The sequence below is a fragment of the Macaca fascicularis genome, chromosome 16 (assembly GCF_037993035.2).
Source record: "Macaca fascicularis isolate 582-1 chromosome 16, T2T-MFA8v1.1".
NCBI classification, from domain to species: Eukaryota; Metazoa; Chordata; class Mammalia; order Primates; family Cercopithecidae; genus Macaca; species Macaca fascicularis.
The window spans coordinates 73,204,697-73,227,384 of NC_088390.1; the positions used below are offsets into that span (position 1 = coordinate 73,204,697).

The 22,688-nt window shown below is 48.1% G+C and overlaps 1 protein-coding gene across 8 annotated transcripts in view; it reads left to right on the forward strand.

Annotated features, from left to right (window-relative positions):
• PRKCA (protein kinase C alpha) overlaps window positions 1–22,688 on the forward strand; it is a 522,615-nt gene that overhangs the window by 475,822 nt on the left and 24,105 nt on the right. For all 8 annotated transcript variants that reach the window (XM_065532446.2, XM_074020203.1, XM_074020205.1 and 5 more), the window contains 3 exons: window positions 1,960–2,040; window positions 14,320–14,427; window positions 16,096–16,236. In XM_065532446.2, coding sequence (XP_065388518.1) covers window positions 1,960–2,040; window positions 14,320–14,427; window positions 16,096–16,236 — 330 coding nt within the window. The remainder of the gene's footprint in view (window positions 1–1,959; window positions 2,041–14,319; window positions 14,428–16,095; window positions 16,237–22,688) is intronic.

Consider the following 22,688-nt stretch of genomic DNA (forward strand, 5'->3'; position numbering starts at 1 on the left):
TGGAAAATATAGTGACATTGGTATCAGGGAGATAAATTCAGTCCAGTCCTTTTGGGAGAGCAATTTACCATTGTACCAAAGGTTATAAAAATATGCAACTCCTTTGATGCAAAATTTTTTCTGGAACTGGAATGAGATGTATCATCTCCAAGCAATAGACTGGAGATTCATTTGTTGGGGTTTTTTATGTTTGTATTTTCCAAGTTTTCAGAAAAGAATGTGCAGAAGAGAACAAAGGTTGTAAAAGAAATTAGAGACTCCTTGTAGGTTCTATGTTTATATCATTTTCTTGTCAAGGAAATGAGCTACAAAGGTGCCAGATCTAATCTTGTTTACCCTTGTTGCTGCCCACACTTAGGCAAACTGTTGGTTCTCGTGTTTCTCATTCTGCATGCAGAAATATTAGTAATACATTAAAGAAATGAAAGTGGGCAGACATGCAGAAAGTTTTATGTCCCAGGACATTTAATTAGACATTCTGGACCATTAAAAAAAAAACCCAGAACATGTCAAAGTAAAAGTTGTAAGCGACATGGCAGAATGGTTGTGCTGAGTACCTGTTAAGTGTGTCTTGACCTTGAACCCTGGCACGTGATCCATGGGTCTGGGAATTGTGTGCAGCAGGTACACAGCCTACCTGAGAGGTAATGGAGCCAGTGTTTTAATAAGCCCTGCCATACTTAGAAATTCAAATCCATGTTACTGCCTTCCACGAAGGGAGGTTATAGAATTATTCTAGTACTTCTGATAGCCACAAAGGTAGAAGGAAGTGTAGAATGAGCCCCCTGTAGACTCATCACTCAATTTCAACAGCTGCCAGCATTTGCCAACTCATTTCATCTGTTTTTCTCCCACCTCATTTATTAAAGTGTTTTTTAAATTTATTATGTCAGTTCACCCATAAATACTTTATCTCTTATCTATTTCACCGATAAATATACTCATTTCTAACTGATAAGCACACTTTAAAAATGTTTTAATATTATTATCACTTTTTAAGAGACAGGGTCTTGCTATGTTGCTCAGGCTAGCCTTAAACTCCTAGGCTCAAATGATCCTCCTGCCTCAGCCTCCCAAGTAGCTGGGACTCCAGACTCACACCACCACACCCAGTTAGAAAACATGTTTTCTAACTAGTCAACATACCATTATGCCACCTAACAAAATGAATGGTAAACCCTCAGTATCATCTGACATCCAGATTGTATCTTAATTTTCCCAGTTGTTTCCAATTTTCTTTGTTGCAGTTGGCTCCAGATATTATATTTGCTTACTACATTTTATACCTTTTTATAAATGTTTTACAAACTTCTGTCATTCAACAAACTGAATGTATATCATTGCACTTCTCTGTGCAACACAAGAAAATTACAACGTTTCCTTATCATCATCCTTACTATTATACTCTTAGTAAGGCCTTGTTGCATAGTTTAATCATCTTATGTGTCAGACTCAGAATGACCTCTGGCTTCTTTTTTTTTTTTTTTTTTTTTTAATTTTTTTTTAAATAGAGACAGGATCTTACTATGTTGCCCAATCTGGTTTCAAACTCCTGGATTCAAGCAATCTTCCTGCCTCAGCCTCCCAAAGTGCTGGGATTAGAGGTGTGAGCTACTGCACCCAGCCTCTAACTTTTTCTCAACATTAAATCCACCTCAGTGTCCACATACTTTCTGCCAGTGAGGATAATTAAAACTACCTTCAGACAGTGCTGTGGCATCTTCAGGTGGATTCAGAACAAGATTCCCCAAACCAGCCATGGGCAGTGAATTTCGGGGTAATAGTTCTCGGTGTGTCTGGTTTGGAGGATCCTCTTCCCTTGTTGTAACATCAAAGACAGATCTTGGCACCTCATCTGCATGAACTGAGTGTATAAATGCCTACCTGCTTGACTTACCTGTTCTGACAGAGGCTACTGGACTTACCACTGATGTAACTGATGTGTCTGTTTTCACACAGATTATCGCTTATCAGCCATATGGAAAATCTGTGGACTGGTGGGCCTATGGCGTCCTGTTGTATGAAATGCTTGCCGGGCAGGTAATGTTTTGCTACATTTTCATGTTTGTTTATTGCTGTGTTATGTGAATACTTCAGCTCTGGTTGGGCCTCGAGAGCAGGACCTGACGTTTTAGTGTGGCTGGTGGTGTTGGCGTGACGTCCCTGACCCAGACGAAAGAGGAAGAAACTCCCCCTTCAAAGTGGATCACGTTCAGTATGCACAGAAATTATCACTGGTCATAGAAACTCCATATTGAAAGCTTCAACCTGGAGTGTAGACAGTGTCAGTTTCACATTATGAAATGTGCATGTTGGCCAGGCATGGTGGCTCATGGCTGTAATCCCAGCACTTTTGGAAGCCGAGGTAGGTGGATCGCCTGAGGTCAGGAGTTTGAGACCACCCTGGCCAACATGGCAAAACCGCCATCTCTACTAAAAACACAAAAATTAGCCAAACGTGGTGGTGCACGTCTGCAAACTCTGCTACTTGGGCCGTTGAGGCATGAGAATTGCTTGAGCCTCAGAGGCGGAGGCTGCAGTGAGCCAAGATCGTGCCACTGCATTGCACGGTGTCAAAAAAGAAAACTGCACGTTGATGACAGCAGTGGCCTCTTAAGTTTTCAGTATCTTAAAACTGGGGTTGGGTTATGGTTCCCTGCAAGTTTGTCTGCAAAGATTGCCCCACCTGCTGCCCATGTGTGTAATTAGTAGCAGTGTTTAAGGAAGAAGACAGTTACCTTGAAGAAGCATTTTAATAGATTCTCCCCATCTCCTCCTATCTCACCTTTGGCAATTCATTGTAATTTTCACAGAAGTCCAGTGAGGCTGAACTTCCAGTTAAGGAAGGTAAATTAGCTTTCCCTTATGATGTGACATGTACCAGATAACCATGTGCCTTATTGCCTTACATGGCACTTGCTAATATAATGGCTTAATATCTGTGTCATCAGGGTGAGTCGTACTAGCTGCCACCTCTAGGCCTTGCCCCTAAGACATCCTATGTGACTGTCCTCATGCTCTCAGCTGAAATTAGGAGGAATTAATGGAGAAATCTGAGACCCTAATAGATGGTGGGGCTGACAGATGCGAGAAACTTGAGTCCTTGAATGACTCTGTGGATCAGTGCCCCACCCCCACATAGGACACATCCTTGGCAAAGTCCTATGTGGGGTGGGGCACTGACCCACAGGGTCATTCATAGACTCAAGTTTCTCGCATCTGTCAGCGCCACCATCTTTTAGGGTCTCAGATCTCTCCACTAATTCCTCCTCCTTTCAGCTGAGAGCATGATCAGTCACATAGGATGTCTTAGGGGCCGGCCTAGAAATGGCACGTATCACTTCTGCCTAGGTTCCACTGGCCACTTGGCCCCACTGGGACACAAAGAGGCAGTAAGTATAGCATATCTGAGAGCTCAGCAGGAGAAGCAGGCTTGGTAATCACCCAGCAGATCTCTGCCTTATACTACATATGATTCGGCCGTGGGCAGCTTCTTATAATTCCCAGCACTCAATGTGCTAGTGCCAAGATCTGTGACTCTCCATAGCCAGAAGCCTTAGTCAGAGACAATGGAAAGAGATGGCCATGCCGTGCAGCAGAGCCACCCCCAAAGACATCTTTGTTCCTGGGGGAAAAAGTCTTCCCTTCCCACATGTTACGTCCATTGACTCATTTTTTCATTCACTCACCACGTATTTATTCATTGAACGCTTATGATGTGCACAGCCATAAGGGTGAACAAAACAGATGAGAATCCTTACCTTCATGAAGCTTACAGCTTAGAGGAGGAGAGACAGCAGACAGGTTAGATAACGAAAATGTGTAACACAGCAGAGATAAGCTAGGAATAAAAGTAATAAAGCAGGAAAGAAGAGCGTGTTGGGGGAGGTTGAAATTTTAGCTAGAATGACCAGGGAGGATAAGGTTAAGACCTAAAGGAAGTATGGGGATGCCTGTGTGCATATCTGTTGAAAAAACATTCCAGGCAGGGGGAGCTGCCAGCGTGAAGGCCCTAAGGCTGGGGATTGTGCAGCCGTGTTTAAGAAATGGAAGCTAGAGCAGAGTTGAGCTAGAGAGAGAAGAAAGTAGGAGGCCTGAGGCCAGAGAGGAAGAGGCTCTGGGTCCTATTGGTAGCAGTGGTGCATCCCTATGAGGCTGCAGCAACCTCAGTTACTTGCCTCCTCAGGAGAAAGAATTTGACTGCAGGGCATCAGGTAGAGTGAGAGCCTAAGACAAGTTTTTTTGTTTTTTTTTTTTTTGAGACGGAGTTTTGCTCTGTCGCCCAGGCTGGAGTGCAGTGGTGCGATCTCAGCTCACTGCAACCTCCGCCTCCCGGGTTCAAGCAACTTTCTGCCTCAGCCTCCATAGTAGCTGGGATTACAGACACCCGCCACCACGCCCGACTAATTTTTGTATTTTTAGTCAGGCTGGTCCTGAACTCCTGACCTCGTGACCCACCCACCTCAGCCTCCCAAGTGCTGGGATTACAGGCGTTGAGCCACCACACCCGGCCGAAGACAAGTTTTAGAGAGGAATGAAAGCGTATGAAAAAGCATTCGAGCAGGAACAAAAGAGAATAAAGTGCATTTGGAAGAGGGCCAGGCCGGCGACTCGAGAGATCCAGTGCACTCTTGGACTTCTGAGCTGGGGGTTTACACATTGGCATTCTTCCAGGGGCTTACATCTCTTCTCCCCTGATTCTTCCCTTGGGATGGGCTGTCCGCGCGCAGTGGCCTGCTAATGCCTGGGAGGGGCGGCATGTGCAGTGTGTTTACTGGAGTTACAGGCGTGCTCAGCTGGGGCATTCTTCCCTTACCAGTCAGACGTCCCTAGGAGGTGGTGTACTGCTGAAACTCCGCCATGTTGCCTCTTCATGCGCATGCGTGAGCCCACTCGCCCAACTCCTGAGATCTTACCGGGAAGCTGCTGCTCGCCAGTTTCGGGTGTTTGTCTTTATTGGGAGACTGCCTTTCCTTGGTGCTGGCTGCGACCAGTTATTACTTTAGAGAGACAGTTAACCACCTGACCATCACGTGATGGTCGCCTGAGTTTCCTGGTGGGTAGGAGGAGCCCTTTCCTGCCCCGCTCGTGTCCGAACAGCCACCTGTTGTAAGGCTGCAAACATGAAGGTCATCTCCGGACCAGGGGCTTTGTCTCTAGGATGGGAGGCTGTGGATGATCTCTCCTTTTAGTGTCTTTCATTATATTTCCTAAATACTGAAATAGTCTTGTAGACATTGAAAGACATAAAGCTTTAGCTTGCATTTGATCATTATTTCTCAATGGTGTTAAGACTTGACTGACATCAAAAGAGTGGTTTATTATTTATTTAGTGCCCCCCTCCCCCCCGCCCCACCAAAGCGTTCCTCTTAGGCCATATACGTCTGTGTGTAAACACAGAAAGGCAGTTCATACACAATCACTGTCAGTGAGTCAACAGCTGGGGAAACAGGAGTTGTCTGCTCCTCAAGTTAATTTCCCCTTCCTTAAAATTTTGACAGTAAAATTCGGCTCTGAATTACAGGCCTCCTAGGAGCCCTGCTGTTGATGAAGGCGCAAAAAGCCAAGTCCCCCTCTTGATCCCACTTTAATGTTCAGCTCTTGAGTCCAGAAAACAAACCCTGCTTTCATTAACAGTCACATTTGCATACACTAACAAGCAAAAGAGGCTGGGCGGAAACGAAGCCAGGATCTGTTTCCGAGGGCGCTTTACAAGAGGTCACGTGAGTAGACTCTTGGCCAGCAGGAGACAAGAATTTCAGAACCCGGCCTGCGGGAAAGTCCTCCTCCCTCCCGCTGCCTGGCTTCTCTCCTCTCCAAGCCTTCCTGGGACTTCATTCCCTAGGGGAGAGCTCAGGGAATGCTTTTTTCTGGCAGGGAAGTCCCATTTGTGGTGCGTTTTGAAGCCCTATGACACGGGCCTCAGACCTCGTTTGCAAATTGGCCTTGAGGTGGTTTCCAGGCCTTATTTAAAGGTTTCCCTATTAAGCTTACGCCCCCTGGAGAGCACTAGGCTCCTGCTCTCAACAGCTCTGCAAACTTTCTGGCCTATTTCCAATATTTCCCATGCTGCTTCTCAGAGCCACTTAGCCTGCCTTATATGCATACCTTCCGGTCTCCATAATCTCTGTTGAAAACGGTGATATTCTTTAAAGATGACATCTTAGACCAGGCGAGGTGGCTCATGTTTATAATCCCTTTGGGGCACTTGGGAGGCCAAGGTGGGTGGATCATCACTTGAATCCAGGAGTTGGAGATCAGCCTGGGCAACATGACAAAATCCCTTCTACAAAATATATGAAAATTAGCTGGGTGTGGTGGCAAGCGCCTGTAGTCCCAGCTACTCAGGAGGCTGAGGTGGAAGGATTGATTGAGCCCTGGGGTCAAGGCTGGCAGTGAGCCTTGATCACACCACTGCACTCCAGCCTGGGTGAGAGAGTGAGACCCTGTCTCCAAAAACAAACAAACAAAAAAAAAAGACTCCTTAAAGGCATCCCACACTCTGGTGCAATGGCAGGCACAGATAACAACAGTCTTTGTTCCTCTAAATCTCCACCTCACCTGCCACAAACACAGTGGTTTCATTCAAAGCCCCTTCATCTTTCTCTCTGACTCAATGCAAATTTAAACGTATTCCTAGGCTGCGACTCAGCTCAGAAAGGATAATGAAGGCTCTACCCAGTATTATCCACAGCCCCTCCAAGCTTCAGCAATCCTGGAGACCCAGCAAAGGGTATAGACGTTGTTACTGAAAAGTAAGATTAATGATACAGTTGTTGACAGGGTTTTGGTCTAAGTTTGTCCTCTTTGATCGCAGAGGACTGAAGATGAGCAGGAAAAAAATAGTTTATTGCCATTTTCTTCTCATTTGCTTTATTTATTGTCAGCAGCCAAGGGGGCAGTTAAGAATAAACAGCCTGAGTCTTTATTCAGTTCCTGGACTGCTTGACAAATACGAACACTTTTGGGGCATAAATAGTGTTTACCCAGCACTCTAATGAGCATCTTGCGCCTGGAAGTGTTCTCGGTGATCGTCATAAAGGGACCAGCCCTCTCCTTATGCCCTTTTCTCCCTGGGTTATTTATGCTTTGACTTCACTCCTACTGAATCAGTAATCGCCACTTCATCTCAGAGCTTCGGCCTGAATTGTCCAGGGGAGCATGCCCGGCCCCCAGCCCAGGTTTCTGTGATTTGCAAATAAGCGTGGCCTCCATGACCACTTCCTAGCTAAGATGCACCAGTGCAGTGAGGTGGCTCACACCTGTGATTAGAAATAGTTTTTTGCAAAATCTGAACCATCATCCCTCATGTGTCGGTTTAAAACTCACAATCACATATTGTTAAAGTGGGAAGGAGCTGGGCGAGAGGGGATAGAACCCATTCAGAAAATATTTACACCAACCCAAGACTTTTCAGCAGGTAGCTTAGCTTGGAACATTGAGTCCAGATTTGTAGAAATTAAAAACCATGGGAATGGGGTAAAGAGGCAAGAGAAGGCATCCAAAATGGTCATGTACTGAAGCACCTCAGTGACACATTACACCCATGGTCCCCAGGCTAAGTGGCTGGCAGTACTGGAAAGGAAAAGGAATAGAATTAATAACTTTTCACCATTCCCTTGCCTTCAACACCAGGGCCTGAGAGCAAGTAATTACCTGTCACATGCTCCAGGGAGACTTAAACCTAGAGAGACTTAACAAAGGCCGTAAATGTGTTCACATTTTTTTAGGCTACAGGATGCCACACCTGGGAAGTTATTATGGGGATGTGATTCAGAGAAGAAAACAGGAGATGCACAGGTGTCTCTAGTAGCCTTAGTGATGAGGGTACATGCTGGAAGCAATTGTAAATGTGCTGTGGACCAGTGGATCTGTCCTGATGACGCATCACCTCGGTGGCATTCAGCTCGTGGGAACACTGGTGGCAACAAAGAAAATGTATTTGCAACAGTCAGTGAAAAAAAAACTCCAAATTTTGCATCATAATTTGAAAATAATATAAGATGCCGGGCACAGTGGTTCACACCTGTAATCCGAGCACTTTGGGAGTCCAAGGTGGGTGGATCACGAGGTCAGGAGTTTGTAGACCAGCCTGGCCAAGATGGTGAAACCCTGTCTCTACTAAAAATACAAAAATTAGTTGGGCGTGCTAGTGCACGCCTGTAATCCCAACTACTCAGGAGGCTGAGGCGGGAGAATCTCTTGAACTTGGGAGGCATAAGGTTGCAGTGAGCCAAGATTGCACCACTGCACTCTAGCCTGGGTGACAGAGCAAGACTCTATCTCAAAAAAAAAAAAAAAAAGAAAGAAAAAAGAAAATAATATAAGGAAGCATAAGAACCTATATAAAAATGAGAGCAATTTTTGTGACCAGGTAAAGGGAATGGGGATGCTTTTTTCGTAGACTTCCCTTCCCCACCATATTACATAATTTTCATTTAAAATAGGGCTTCAAGCTAGGCGTGGTGGTGCACACCTGTAATCCCAGCACTTTGGGAGGCCAAGGCAGGCAGATCACTTGAGGTCAGGAGTTCAAGACCAGCCTAGCCAAGATGGTGAAACCCCGTCTCTACTAAAAATACAAAAAATTCGCTGGGTGTGGTGACGTGCACCTGTAATCCCAGCCACTCGGGAGGCTGAGGCAGGAGAATCACTTGAACCTGGGAGGCAGAGGTTTCAGTGAGCTGAGATCGCACCACTGCACTCCAGCCTGGGCAACAGAGTGAGACTCCATCTAAAAAAAAAAACAAAAATATAAAACGGGCTCCAGGGAGCTTTTCTGAATGTGCTGGTCATTTTACCAGGTACTCGTAGTCTTCCTCCCTCCTGTCACGGTAGGATTGTACTTCCTTTCTCGTGTATTTGTGGGGTGTCAGGGAGCAGCATATGACCAGCACTGGCCAATGAGATCAGAGGGGAGGTACTCCAGGGTGGGGCTGGAAGCGCAGGTACAAGACACTGAAGAGCTGCTGCACCAACCTTTGCTGCCGCAAGACCATGATGGTGGCTGCTCCATCCCAGTGGGTCCCCGAGTGCAACCAGGAGGGGCCTCTCTGACCCCCAGTGTACAGGTAACATAAGCAGGAAGTGAAACGTGTTGTCTTATGCTTTGGAGATGGTCTCAGTTGTTTGTTTCCACAGCAGGACCCAGCCTATCCTTACTGATCCCCGAAGGCACAGTTAAGATACCAATAGTCTACATCTTGAAGTAAGCCGGTCACAGGGACATGTATCACCCCACTTATATGAGATGCCTAGAGTAGTCAAATCATAGCGACAGAAAGCCGAATGGTGGCTGCCAGGGGCTGAGGGGACGGGAGAATGGGGAGTCTGTTTTGTGCGTGGAGTTTCAGTTGGGAAGATGAAAAAGTTCTGGAGATGGCCAGTGATGATGGTTATGGAACAACATGAACGTACTTAATACCTCAGTGCAGTGCACTTAAAAGTGGTTAAGATGGTAAATTTTGTGTTATATAATACGTATACACACATACACACACACACACACACATATATATGGTTTTGTTTTTTTGGTTGGTTGTTTTTGTGAGACAGTCTCACTCTGTCGCCCAGGCTGGAGTGCAGTGGTGCAATCTCGGCTCACTGCAACCTCCGCCTCCTGGGTTCAAGCAATTCTCCTGCCTCAGTCTCCCAAGTAACAGGGACTACAGGCGCCCTCTACCATGCCCAGCTAATTTTTGTATTTTTAGTAGAGACGGGGTTTCACCATGTTGGCCAGGCTGGTCTCAAACTCTTGACCTTGTGATCTGCCCGCCTCGACCTCCCAAAGTGCTGGGATTATAGGCGTGAGCCACCACACCCAGCCTGTGTTATATATGTTTTATCACAATTAAAAAAAAAAATAGTCTCTATCTTTGCAACAGAGGAAACAGATTAGGAAAAAGGATGCCTTTGATTTGATGGTATTCCAAAACTGGGAGAAGGCACTTAAGTACTCCTCTCCCCTACACCCAAGAGCAGCCCTCTTTTACCTTCTTCAGGTTCATGCCATCTTCAGCCAGCAGGAATTTGGGGAAGCACAGAAGCTGCATTGGCCAGCAGCTGGGAAGGAGGGAGCCAGCCTGATTCCCATCAATTCATTAGAGCTGGGAAACCATGCCAGGTCTCTAGCCCAGAGGCTGGTCGCTCTCTATGAGATGACTTGAAACATCTCAGGCCCCCGGGGCTGCCCCACCTCTTCATTTTCAGAACTCATCACTGCACATTGTGTAGGCTGTGAATCAGCCTTCTAAAATTTACCGCAACACCCTTGCCCTCATCAGAGTTCTCTTTACATGCTGGGTGGGCCTGTAGCCGAGTACCCGCCCCCCCACCTGACTTCACCCCTACCAGGAGCAGTGCTGGATGTCACCCTTCACAGCAGGGCAGGCAGAATTGCTCATAATGGCTAAGAGCCCCGGGCTCCAAATTCAGGATGTCTGGGTTAGCACCTGTGTCCTGAGACTGATTTGCGGATTGAGTGAGCAGTGCCACCCAAGCTCTCTGCACAGCACCTGACGTGCAGAGAGGGGCTGAGAAGTGAACGCCACTGTGGTCACTGTCGCTGCTCCTCCCCTCGTGCCCACAATGCTCCTGCCTTATTAGACAACATGGACTCACAGCAGTGAAAAACGTGAGGGACAGAGATATGTCCCCTCCCTGGGATGTGGTGACGGAGAATCCCTAATCCTTGGGGCCACATCAAGGTTGGAATGCACAGGCTCTGTCACAGGAGCATTTGGTCTTATGGCTTTGTTATAGCTTAAGCATCTTATTCCACCACACAAGCCTAAGAGGCCTCTGAGGATCCTTCCAGCCCTGGACTAAGAATTCACATTGAGTTAAACAGCGTTGTTCACTGCAGGACTTCTCAGGACCTTTACAATTTAAATGTTAAAGCGAATTGCCAGAGTGGGGTATAGGATGCAAACTTGGACCTAGGAAGATGCTGTAGGATTAGTGTTCTGAGGAATATTCTTTGGGGAGTGTCCGTATCCAGCCTTCAGTGGGACCCAAAGAAGACTTGACAGTAAAAGTCCTCCTTTGGTCTACAGAATCGAATCCCTGATACAGCCATTCGCCTTCAGAAATGAGCGTATGTGGGGACAGCTCACCTGGCAAAGCTGGTTCCCTTGCCAGGAGACAACTAAGTAGATGTGGTAGGCCAGTGCCCTGCACAGAATGTTCCCCAAACAATTTCTGGCCTTCCACATTTGGAGGTGGGGTGGCCGCAGCTGCATTGATCTAATCGTCTTCAAATGAGAAGAAGCTTCTCATTGCTCTACTCAAGCCAGATTCCTGGGGAAGCTCCACCTGTGTTTCTTAGAGAACGTTTCTCTTAGGCCTTTGGTTTGCATTGTCTGTGACTTGGCCCCTGCAGCATTCCTGCAGCTAAGATTCAAGCACCTCCAGAGAGGCTGGTTGAATTTTGCTGGCACCTTTGTCGCTGCCCAACAAGGTGCACCCCATTTAGCCCACTTCGGGGGCATGCAGCCTACACGGTCGCACAGGGCTTTGCATTTGGTTTGGTGCTATGCTGTCGCCATCTGGAAATTCTTCGTAGTTTTGAAATGAGGGACTCCCGTTTTCATTTTGCGCTAAGACTTGGAAAGTATGTGTCTGACCCTGACCAGAGGCCCTCTTGGGCCACATGGTGAGGTGCCAATCAGTGACCTGGAAGCAGAGCCTCTGCGCCCTTCCCCGCCAGGTCACGTTTGCATTGCAGAGAGTGTCACACAGCCAGTTCAGGAACCTTGCACCCCTGCAGGGTGCAGGCCACGCCCTGAGCAGAAACCATGCCATGTTTTTGTTTTGGAAACAGTCTTGCTCTGTCTCTCAGGCTAGAGTACAGCAGCGCAGTCTCAGCTCACTGCAACTTCTGCCTCCTGGGTTCAAGTGATTCTCATGCCTCAGCCTCCCGAGGAGCTGGGACTACAGGCGTGTGCCACCACAGTCGGCTAATTTTTTGTGTTTTTAGTAGAGATGAAGTCTCGCCATGTTGGCCAGGCTGGTCTTGAACTCCTGACCTCAGGTAATCCACCCACCTTGGCCTCCCAAAGTGCTGGGATTAGAGGCGTGAGCCACCACGCCCAGCCACTACATTTGTTTTAGTTACAAAAACCTCCTTCTCCAAAACTCAGCCAGGTTTATGGATCAGTGATGAGGGAAAATGTCATGGGTGGCCTATAATAGGTGTCCAGAAGAAGCAGGCTGCGTGCTGTTGGGTGGGGAAGATACGGTGGGGCGGACACAGGGCCAACCTGCACTGTAGCTCCATCACAGCTCTCCCCCACCACTGCCTGCCTGCCCTGCCCTCTACAGATGGAAGCTACCTGTCCCCCTGCTGGCACAGGTGGCTGTCCCTCCTGGCACAGGTGGCTGTCCCTGCTGGCACAGGTGGCTGTCCCTCCTGACACAGGTGGCTGTCCCTGCTGGCACAGGTGGCTGTCCCTCCTGACACAGGTGGCTGTCCCTCCTGGCACAGGTGGCTGTCCCTGCTGACACAGGTGGCTGTCCCCCTGCTGACACAGGTGGCTGTCCCTGCTGGCACAGGTGGCTGTTCCTCCTGACACAGGTGGCTGTCCCTGCTGGCACAGGTGGCTGTCAGCAGCCTGCACCCCCTGGTGGGTGCCCCTCCAAGCTGCCCTGGGGGCCTCCCAGTCTCCATGTTATTCCTACTGGTGGAAGTCGCTGTGGCCAGCTGCCCCTGCCCTGCTCTGAGTCCCTCACAGGCAGGCTCATTTTAGCTCTCTTCACTCACCTGTAGCTTCAGCCAAATTAAACCTTCTTTACACCAGGCACTTACAACAGAAAAAGAGGCCTGTTGTATTTCCAGACCAAAAAAATGTTGAGTGGTACCAGACACCCAGGCCTCTCTCTGTCCTCCCAGTGGGGCTCTTTATAGACTTGGCATCTTTTCCTCAGGGCACGTGGCTCCCGTTCAGGACTGGGCAGGAGACTGAGGTCAGGTCTCGGGTGCTGGATGAACAGGTTGAGGTGATTTGTGGGTGGTGGTTGAGGGGAGGGATCTGCTTGGCTCAACGGCTGCCTCTGACTTGGGAGAAAATGTTTGATAAGAAGGGCATCCTTCTGACTACTGCACAGTTACCTGTGATCCAGGACTCAGTTCAAAATTAAGCCAAACACCGTCACTGTGTGACCTGCCCATGTCAGCCAGTGACTGACTCCTCTTTCCCACGAGAAGGGAACACCTCCAGATTAAACAAAAGGATTCTGTACAAGCGCTGGGCCCTGCTCTGCCTTTCTTATGCTAAGCTCAAGGTTACAAAGCCAAAGGGAAGCATTACGGAATTTCCCATGAACGCTTTCCTCCTGTGCCATCCCGCCAGAGTGACAGGGAAGTAATGGATCCCTCAGGACTACAGACATGCTGGAGGAAAAAGTTCAAAGGGCATTGTGAGCTCAGCCTTTCTTCCTAGAAGATTCCAAGGCCCTTCCCAAGAAAGTTGCTCTGCCTTAATAAAAATAGCACCACTAAGTTGCCTTCATTGGGCACTTACCGGGTACAACACAAAATACAAGGCACTTTACTCCCAGAAAGCCCATCTTATCAGTTGGAGAACTGTGTTTTAAAGAACGAAGTCATTTGCCTGTGGACACCCAGCTAGGAAGTTAGTAGAGCTAGAATTCTGGTCCAGATCCACCTGACTCTAAAGCCATGAGCTCCCACGGGGCCAGCGTGCCTTCCTGTCTCAGCCTGGTAACTGTGAACCCAGTCAAAGTGGACGAGGGAGGAGTCGTCCAATGGAAGCTGAGGTCCCATCACTGCCGCTGTGCAGGTGGAAGGCCCCCCCCCAGCAAAGCAGCTCCTTGTTGGGTCAGAGGCCTGGTGTGAATTACTGGGGACGTCCTCTTAGGCCATGTTCTCAAGTCCCCTTCACCCCAAATGAAAGTGTTGGCATTTTCTACCGGCCACCCCTACCTTCTGACTACAAAGCCGTCTGTAACCTAACTTGATCATAATTAGATTTTTAGCACATGCTTACAAGATTAATGGATTAATCATAGTTTATTTGCAAATCATTAAAAACATTACTCAAAAACACTTTCCCTGAAGACTGTTTGGGTTGCCCAGGGCAAGATAATTAATGAGACAGAGGGGAAAAAATGAAAAACACACAACCGTCAACCTCATTAAAGATAATCAAATAAACCCTCAAGTTCACTGAGCTAACTGTGCAGCCTGCGGGGGGCTGAGAAACCTGGTCAGTTCCTTGGTGCTGAATTGGCTCTTCAGGTACCATGTGAAAGAATTACTCTGCCTAAATACCTTCCCATCTTTCTTTTTTTCCACAACAGCCTCCATTTGATGGTGAAGATGAAGACGAGCTGTTTCAGTCTATCATGGAGCACAACGTTTCCTATCCAAAATCCTTGTCCAAGGAGGCTGTTTCCATCTGCAAAGGAGTAAGTCGATTTGGATACCTTTTGTGATCATAGACCAAGAGCTTTGGTAGGAGAAATACTTTCCCCACACTTCTAAGAGAGATGGCAGAAATACCACAAACCCACACCACTGCATTTTGGCCGTCGACGGTTGGGGCTTGGTGTCACACAGGGCACAGTGGGGAAAGTGAAGGCCGGGAGAATGGATTGGAATCCCAATACTTCCTGGGACTCTGGCCCAGTCACCTAATGACTGTACTGCACTTTTCATTCTAATCCATTTCATAAAATTGTGGTGGGGACTACCAGATGTCGTCAGAGGCCCATAGAAAGTGTGTGCTCTCGTCGCCTGTCTCACCTGGTGCGACTTAGTTAGTTCTTTGTTTGCTGCACTTTTCTTGAGCCATAGCATACATACAGCAATGGCACGAATCATCAATATGCTGATAAATGAATCTTCACAAAATGAATCCACCCGTATAATTGCACCCAGCTCAGGAAACCGTGTTTCCACCACCCTGGAAGCCCCCTCCTGTCCCATCTACAGTCACTACCCCGCCCCAAGATAACCTGCCCCCGAAGTTTGGACAGCATGGATTAGTCTTGGCCTGTTTTGAACTCTGCACAAACTGAACCTTGTAGTGTTGCTCCTGGCCTGGCTGCTTTCACTCAATATCGTGATTGAGGATTTTGTCTGCATCATTGTGTGGGGTTGTAGTTCCTCCTGTCATATTGCTGTGCAGTGTTCCGCCGTGTGAACACACCATCGTTTCCTTATCCATTCTACTTCTGGTGGATATTTGGATGGTTCTTGCTTTGGTTTGAGGCTGTTACAAGCAGAACTGCTGTGAACCTTCTGGGGCGTGTGTTTTGGTGAAGATATACACACACTTTGGTTGAGGAAATGCTCTAGGAATAGAGTCGCTGATCATGACTTGTCTGTCTAGTTTTGAATGGTCAAGAGTTAGATCACAAAGCTATTTTCAGGCTTAGTAAGATGGAGTACAATATACCCTTAACAGCATCTGGTGAGTGTGATCATTTGTGAGGCATTTGTCACGTGTCATCCAAGAGCAAGGCACTTGGGAGAGATACTGAGGTCGGGAGGAACTGGCGTCTGCCTTCAAAGAGCTCATAGCTGTTGTTTGTCTCTGTGTCCTGCAATAGGCAGGTTGGAATTAACTAGTCACCTTGCTTGTTATAGCATTTATTTTTCTAATTTATGAGTCTTTGATTGATAACGTTTTAGCCCAGACAATACATAGACATATGATGCTTATTATGGCATCCTCTGTGATGCTAGACTGTGATGCTTTCAGCACACACAATTTTTAGTGATTGCATGTTTTTTTTTTTTATTACCAGATACATGTATAGCATGGTGTCTCCAAAATAGATAACGTGTGAGATGTCTGTTTAAATTCTTCTTATTCCATTTGGCCATGGGTTCACATTGCTTCCCTGTTCCCTTATCTTGAAAACCACCATAGGCAGGGCTGCACTTGCCAATGTCATTTTTGTGAGTTGGCTTCACTCCGTACAAGCCACTGAGTGTCTTGGTCAGCTCTCTGAGATGCTGTCCAGGCGCCCACAAAGTCAGGGCTATAGGCAGAGCTAGGCAAATGGAAAGCACTGTCTCTGGGAAGCATTTGACATCCATTGTTCTCTTTTTCTCCTTTTCTTTTCTAGCTAATGACCAAACACCCAGCCAAGCGGCTGGGCTGCGGGCCTGAGGGGGAGAGGGACGTGAGAGAACATGCTTTCTTCCGGAGGATCGACTGGGAAAAACTGGAGAACAGGGAGATCCAGCCACCGTTCAAGCCCAAAGTGGTGAGTCCAGAAAAGCAGCCTGTTTTCTGAGCCCCATATCCCCAGATTCTGGGAGTATCCCACTCACCTCTTTTCTTGGAGAGAGGAGGCCGGTGGCCCCTGGCTTGTACAGGGTGAGGAAACCAGCCAGGTTTCAGCCTTTCCTCAGTCCTGTGGCCTCAGCAGCCAGGATTCCTGCTGCCTTCAGAGAGTGAGGACCGATAAGGCAGGGAGGGGAACCCTGTGCACACTTCGCCCTCCAGCTGGGCAGCTGCAGAGCACCCCCGCACAATTAGGGAGTGAGGGCAGCTCTGCTTTGGGTCTGGACTTTGTGGACTCGCACCCAGCAGCGCTATATTCATAGCCTTCCGTCCTCAGCTGGACTCAGGCTTCGTGTCTGTCTCCAGCTTTCCTGGATTTGCCTGGCACCGATGGGAGCCCTGAAGCACAACCCCATCCTAGCCAGCTCGTAGGCAGGGCCTGGGCCCCGCCCCCTCTTCCACCACTGTCACCGCTGCAGGGAGTGAGTGTCAGGCACCAATTCTGATGTTGTCAGCTTTTTTCACACTCCCCCTGTTCGATTCCCATTTTTTTTCATTTATTTAAACACTATGTGCCAGGTCCTGTTCTTCGTGCCTTACAAATATTAATTCACTTAATCATCCCAACAGCCCTGTGAGATGGGTACTGTGGTCCCCAGTTTGCAGTGGAGGGCACAGAGAAGCTGAGTAACTTGCCAGAAAGCACACAGCGAATAGGTGGTGGAACCTGGAGGAGTCTGTGTCCTCACCCACTGCACCATTGCTCCGTCTCAGCGACTGCCCTGGCGCTGATGCTGCGGCCCTAGTTGTTGATTGCGACCAGCCAGTGCCTTTCATGCTTATATCTCTCGAAGTAAACTGAGAGCCTTTAAGATGTCAGCCTCCTCACACACCACCTGCCACTTTGCCGAGCCTCCAGGGAAGTCCTGTTTCTAAGGGCTGGGCGGACTGTGCCTTCCAGCTCTGCCACTATCCTGGCCAGCATCAGGTGGCTCACATTGTGCCTCTGCACGGAGACTGCAGAGAGCTGCTTTATGCCACAGTCAGTTTCAGAAGCATTGCCATGTTGGTTTCTTTCAAATCTATCTCCTCTGACAGGTGCCCCATGAGCAGGCCAGGGGACCCGCCTCGGGTGGCAGAGTTGCCAACTGGGTGGCACACAGCCTTATTCTTAGAGCAGCAACTTCCTCACCATGTGTGCCTCTGTGTCCTCTACCCCAAGAATAAAACTGCTGTTGGTGAGCCCACTGGATTTTATTTTTCTAAGGTATTTTTAGCACACACTGAAGAAAAACTAAAATTAATCAGGTCAGTTGACTTCCTCCTGAATCATCATTTCAAATAAGGCCCTTCTGTATCTGCTACCCCCACCTTTTCTTTAGCCAGCCCTGCACACTGATTTCAGGGGGCTCTCATGGGCTTCTGCCCCTCAACTTACAAAACCTGGTCTGAAGGTTTTGGGGGGTTAGGGAGAGTGATTAATGATGCTGCAGGTGGCCTCAGTAGAAAATTCTGTTAGGGATTTTTTTTTCCTCTTTTACCTTTAATATTTATTTGTCGTCTTAAATTAAAACATGAAGGTTATGCAATAGCATCTTGAACACAGCTTAGTTTCTTTATAGGAACAACGTAGAGATGCATACTGACCCTGCCTTGAGGGTTGAGCAAAATCCAATTATTTGTCAGTCACTTTCCAGAAAAAGATGAGTTGCAGCAAAACCAACCATAAAACATGTCTTTTTCTGTTTATTCCCACCTTATGGCAGAAGAGAGTGTTTATCTGCATAGTCTCCCACGTTTTGTGGATACTCGGCCCTAAGCTCAGACGTAGGGAAGACGAGGGCGACTTGGCTCCAGCAGGCAAGAATGTGAATTGTTCCCTGTGGTCGTGGAAATCACTGGGAGCAAAGCTGTACCCACGGCAGGCAGCTGAGTTAGAAGCAGTGTTTATTTATATTTTATTCCTGGAGCGCTACTGTTTGCTGGGTTTTTTGTTTTTGTTTTTTAACTGAATGCTGGTTAAAATTAAGAAGGAAGGATAAATTGCCCCTGGCTATGAAGAAATAGCCCCTGAACTCAAATGGAGGCAGAAATTGTGGACCCAGGCCCCAAAACTGGAGATATCATGTGAAAGGCCCTACCTGGTGAGAGCTCTGGCCTGAAAGAAGGAAGAGATTTCTCAGGCAGAAGTCCGTGATCTGCTGGAAAACCTGTGCACAAAAGAGGAAGAAGGTAGAAAGAATACAGACGGAGAGGAAATGGGCCCACAGAGGGAACAACGACAGTGAAGATAGAAGCAGGTGGCTGCAGGGGGACCCACAGACACTGTCCAAAAGCAGAGCGTGTCAAGGGCAGAGAGATAAATGGGGCAAGCTCTGATTCCTGGAAGGGCAGCGATGTGTCTCTTGAGAGCTGTTTCCTCTAGTCCTTGTACTGTGCCAGCCAAGTGAGGCTCGTCGCAGCATGTCATGCAAGGGCTGGCACCACCGCCTTCAGCGGTCTCTGAGGACTGCACTCTGTTCGGTGATGACACGCTGGAGCAGAGACACCATGCCAAGAGCCATTCCAGTGGCTGGAGAGGACATTTAGAACAGCAACAAGCAACCAAAGTCGAAGCTGCACAATACACCATGGTTCATACAAAGCAGCAGGAGAGAACTAGCGGCGTAGAAAAGTTATTCTGGGATGTGGTTTTCCAGCTTCCTTGGTGAAAAATGTACTATGGTTCCCTGACCCAGAGCTAACTGAAAAGTGAAACGTGTTTACAGAACTGAGCATTCTCTGACGGGTCGTTTTGTTATTTCAAAGGGAGACGTAGCAATGCAAGCCTAAAGAGTGCTGCCGGAGAGAGGATCAGGCAAACGTCACGCAGCCAGCAGCTCTCACCGCGAGCCCATTTCTGAGTGGCTGTCGCCTCTCAGCAGTTCTTATGACCCTGGCTGACCAGCCTTTTCTGTCTTGGTGAAGACTGCCTGATGGTTTTTTAGCAAACGCTGGCGAATCAACTTCCCTGAGACTTGCAGGCTTAAGGACAAGTAGCTGTTTTCACGTGCGATCCCGCTTCTGGCTCCCATGGAATTAAACCTTTGCTTATTACCAAATGCCAGAAGCGGGACTTGAAGTTCTCACGGTTATTTGCAAACTGCTTCTACAGATAAGATTGAGCTTGGAGGATCAGGAGTCTTTCATCTTTGTTTTACTAATTTTTAAATTTTTTGAACCTCCAATGAAAGAGTCTTCCAGAATCACTTGACTTCTCTCAGGAGGGTAGAAGTATTCCATTGCTGGACAGCCTACAGAGCTTATCAGGGAATCATGGTTCCTCTAGTGTGCTGTCTTAATCCTCTTCCTGACTGCCAGAGTGACTTGACTAAAGTTAACCTTTAGACCGCAGTGCCACGCAAAATGCGATCCCACCACAAAAAGCATCTCACAATGCCATGATCCATCAGGAGGTTCGCACAGGACTTTCCATCTCACAGTGACATTAAGGTCAACATCTGCAGTACAGCTGTGGGCTGGATTCTGTATAAGGTCACACATAAAGGAGAACAGAAAGAGGAGAGTGACCAGTGTCAGATGTGTGGAACAGTGACCATCTCCCCTGGCGGTGGCCGTCTCCCCTGATGGTGGCTGACTCCCCGGGTTGTGGCCGTCTCCCCTGGCGGTGGCCATCTCCCCTGATGGTGGCTGACTCCCCGGGTGGTGGCCGTCTCCCCTGGCGGTGGCCATCTCCCCTGATGGTGGCTGACTCCCCGGGTGGTGGCCGTCTCCCCTGGCGGTGGCCATCTCCCCTGATGGTGGCTGACTCCCCGGGTGGTGGCCGTCTCCCCTGGCAGTGGCCGTCTCCCCTGATGGTGGCTGACTCCCCGGGTGGTGGCCGTCTCCCCTGGCGGTGGTCGTCTCCCCTGATGGTGGCTGACTCCCCGGGTGGTGGCAGTGTCCCATGGTGGCGGTCATCTCTCCTGACAGTGGCAAGCCTGGAGGCTCAGATGTGAGGGAAGAACTTGCCCCTGTGGCAGTCAGCAGTGGGAGAGTCCAGTCCTGGACAGAGCCATGTCTGTCCCTAAAAAGCTACCATGTGCCACCATGAAGATGATGATTTTCTGGAAGATGGGACAATCATTTTGCAGGGATTATTTTGTAAAAACAAAAGCAAAGACAACCGCAGACAGCAGTGCTGTGAGCCCTGGACACAGGCAGCGAATAACTAGCTCTTCCTCTTTATGAGCAAAACACAAGGCCAGCTGGTTTCAGGGATCTCTTCAAGGAAGCACAATGGCAAACATCCTCTGCTCCCGGGGCGTGAGGGCCGTCAGCTCAGGGAGGACCGTCAGCTCAGGGAGGACCATCAGCTCAGGGAGGACTGTCAGCTCAGGTAGGGCCGTCAGCTCAGTGGGGGCCATCAGCTCAGGGAGGACCGTCAGCTCAGGGAGGGCCGTCAGCTCAGCCTGATGTTCTCAACAACAAACCCAAGTCATCAAAAAGAGGCCTGTAGGCCAGGCCTGGTGGCTCACGCCTGTAATCCCAGCACTTTGGAAGGCCGAGGTGGGTGGATCTCCTGAGGTCAGGAGTTCGAGACCAACCTGGCCAATGTGGTGAAATCCCGTCTCTACTAAAAATACAAAAATTAGCTGGGCATCTGTAATCCCAGCACTTTGGGAGGCCGAGGTGGGTGGATCACGAGGTCAGGAGATCGAGACCATCGTGGCTGACACAGTGAAACCCCATGTCTACTAAAAATACAAAAAATTAGCTGGGCGTGGTGGCGGGCACCTGTAGTCCCAGCTACTCAGGAGGCTGAGGCAGGAGAATGGCGTGAACCCAGGAGGCGGAGCTTGCAGTGAGCCGAGATCGCGCCACTGCACTCCAGCCTGGGCGACAGTGAGACTCCGTCTCAAAAAAAAAAAAAAAATTAGCTGGGCGTGGTGGCAGGTGTCTATAATCCAAGCTACTCAGGAGGCTGAGACAGGAGAATCACTTGAACCTGGGAGGCGGAGTTTGCAGTGAGCCAAGGTTGCGTCATTGCACTACAGCCTGGGTGACAAGAATGAAACTCCGTCTCAAAAAAAAAAGAAAGAAAGATCCATAATGTTCAGAAGAGTCTATGTAAGAAGAAATTTTAAGTTTAAAACAGATGTCACCTCTGGAAAGGGTAATCTTCAGTGACTGAGGGAGCAGTGGGTGTCCACCTGCCTGTCAGCTTCAGGTGAGCGTTGAGGCACCACGGGGAGGAGGGATTTGGCCCAGCAACCAGAAGGCTCACCGAGGGAAGGAAAGCGCTTTCTGCTTTGCCAGAAAAATAAAAGCTCCAAGATTCTGATCCACCATCGCTTTGAATTTTGTAGCCTTTTATTCTGATTTATAATTAAGGTGAATGAAATGGCCAAGAACAGCCTTCAAATTTCCACTCATCCTGCCTGTGATCAATAGCAGTTTATACAAATACCAGGAGCATAAGGTTAATTGATTTTTCTTTTTTTAGTTCTAGCCATTGGCACCAAGGAGCAGAATAGCGAGTTCATAGGCAAGCCAGAATAATTCACTGTACTTAAATGATTATTAGGGAGGGAGAAATTAATCTATAATGTTAACACAAGAAACGTATTCCAGAGTGGGCAGGCGGAGCACGTTGGAAATAGGCCTTTCACAGATGGCCATTTTTTTTTTTTTTTTTGTGAAATTACTGTAAGTATTCTATTTTTTAAAAAGGCAGAAAAAAATAGAACTGTCTTTAGGACAGTGTCTTCCAATGACCCACAGCCAGAGCCAAAGAGAATAAGAACACTGAGGACATCCCTGCAGCAAGAACACACAATCGGGGTTCCTTTTCCCAGTCACCACAAAGTCCTTCTTCATTTCACAGTGCCATTAGCTTGTTTAGAGAGTTTGATGATCATTTAATTATCGAAGCTGGTGCAAGGATCCTTTTTTTTAAAAATTTTATTTTGAAATAATTTCCAATTTCAGGCTTGCAGAAGGGCCAGGAAAGTAATTTAAAGAACTTTTGCGCCGGGCGCGGTGGCTCAAGCCTGTAATCCCAGCACTTTGGGAGGCCGAGGCGGGCGGATCACAAGGTCAGGAGATCGAGACCACGGTGAAACCCCGTCTCTACTAAAAATACAAAAAAATTAGCCGGGCGCGGTGGCGGGCGCCTGTAGTCCCAGCTACTCAGGAGGCTGAGGCAGGAGAATGGCGGGAACCCGGGAGGCGGAGCTTGCAGTGAGCCGAGATCGCGCCACTGCACTCCAGCCTGGGCAACAGCGTGAGACTCCGTCTCAAAAAAAAAAAAAAAAAAAAAAAAAAAAAAAAAAAAAAAGAACTTTTGCATTCCTTTACCCATGTTCCTCTATGTTAACATTTTAGCATGTTCATATAGTTATATTCTTTTTTTTTTTTTTTTTTTTTTTTTTTTTGAGATGGAGTTTTGCT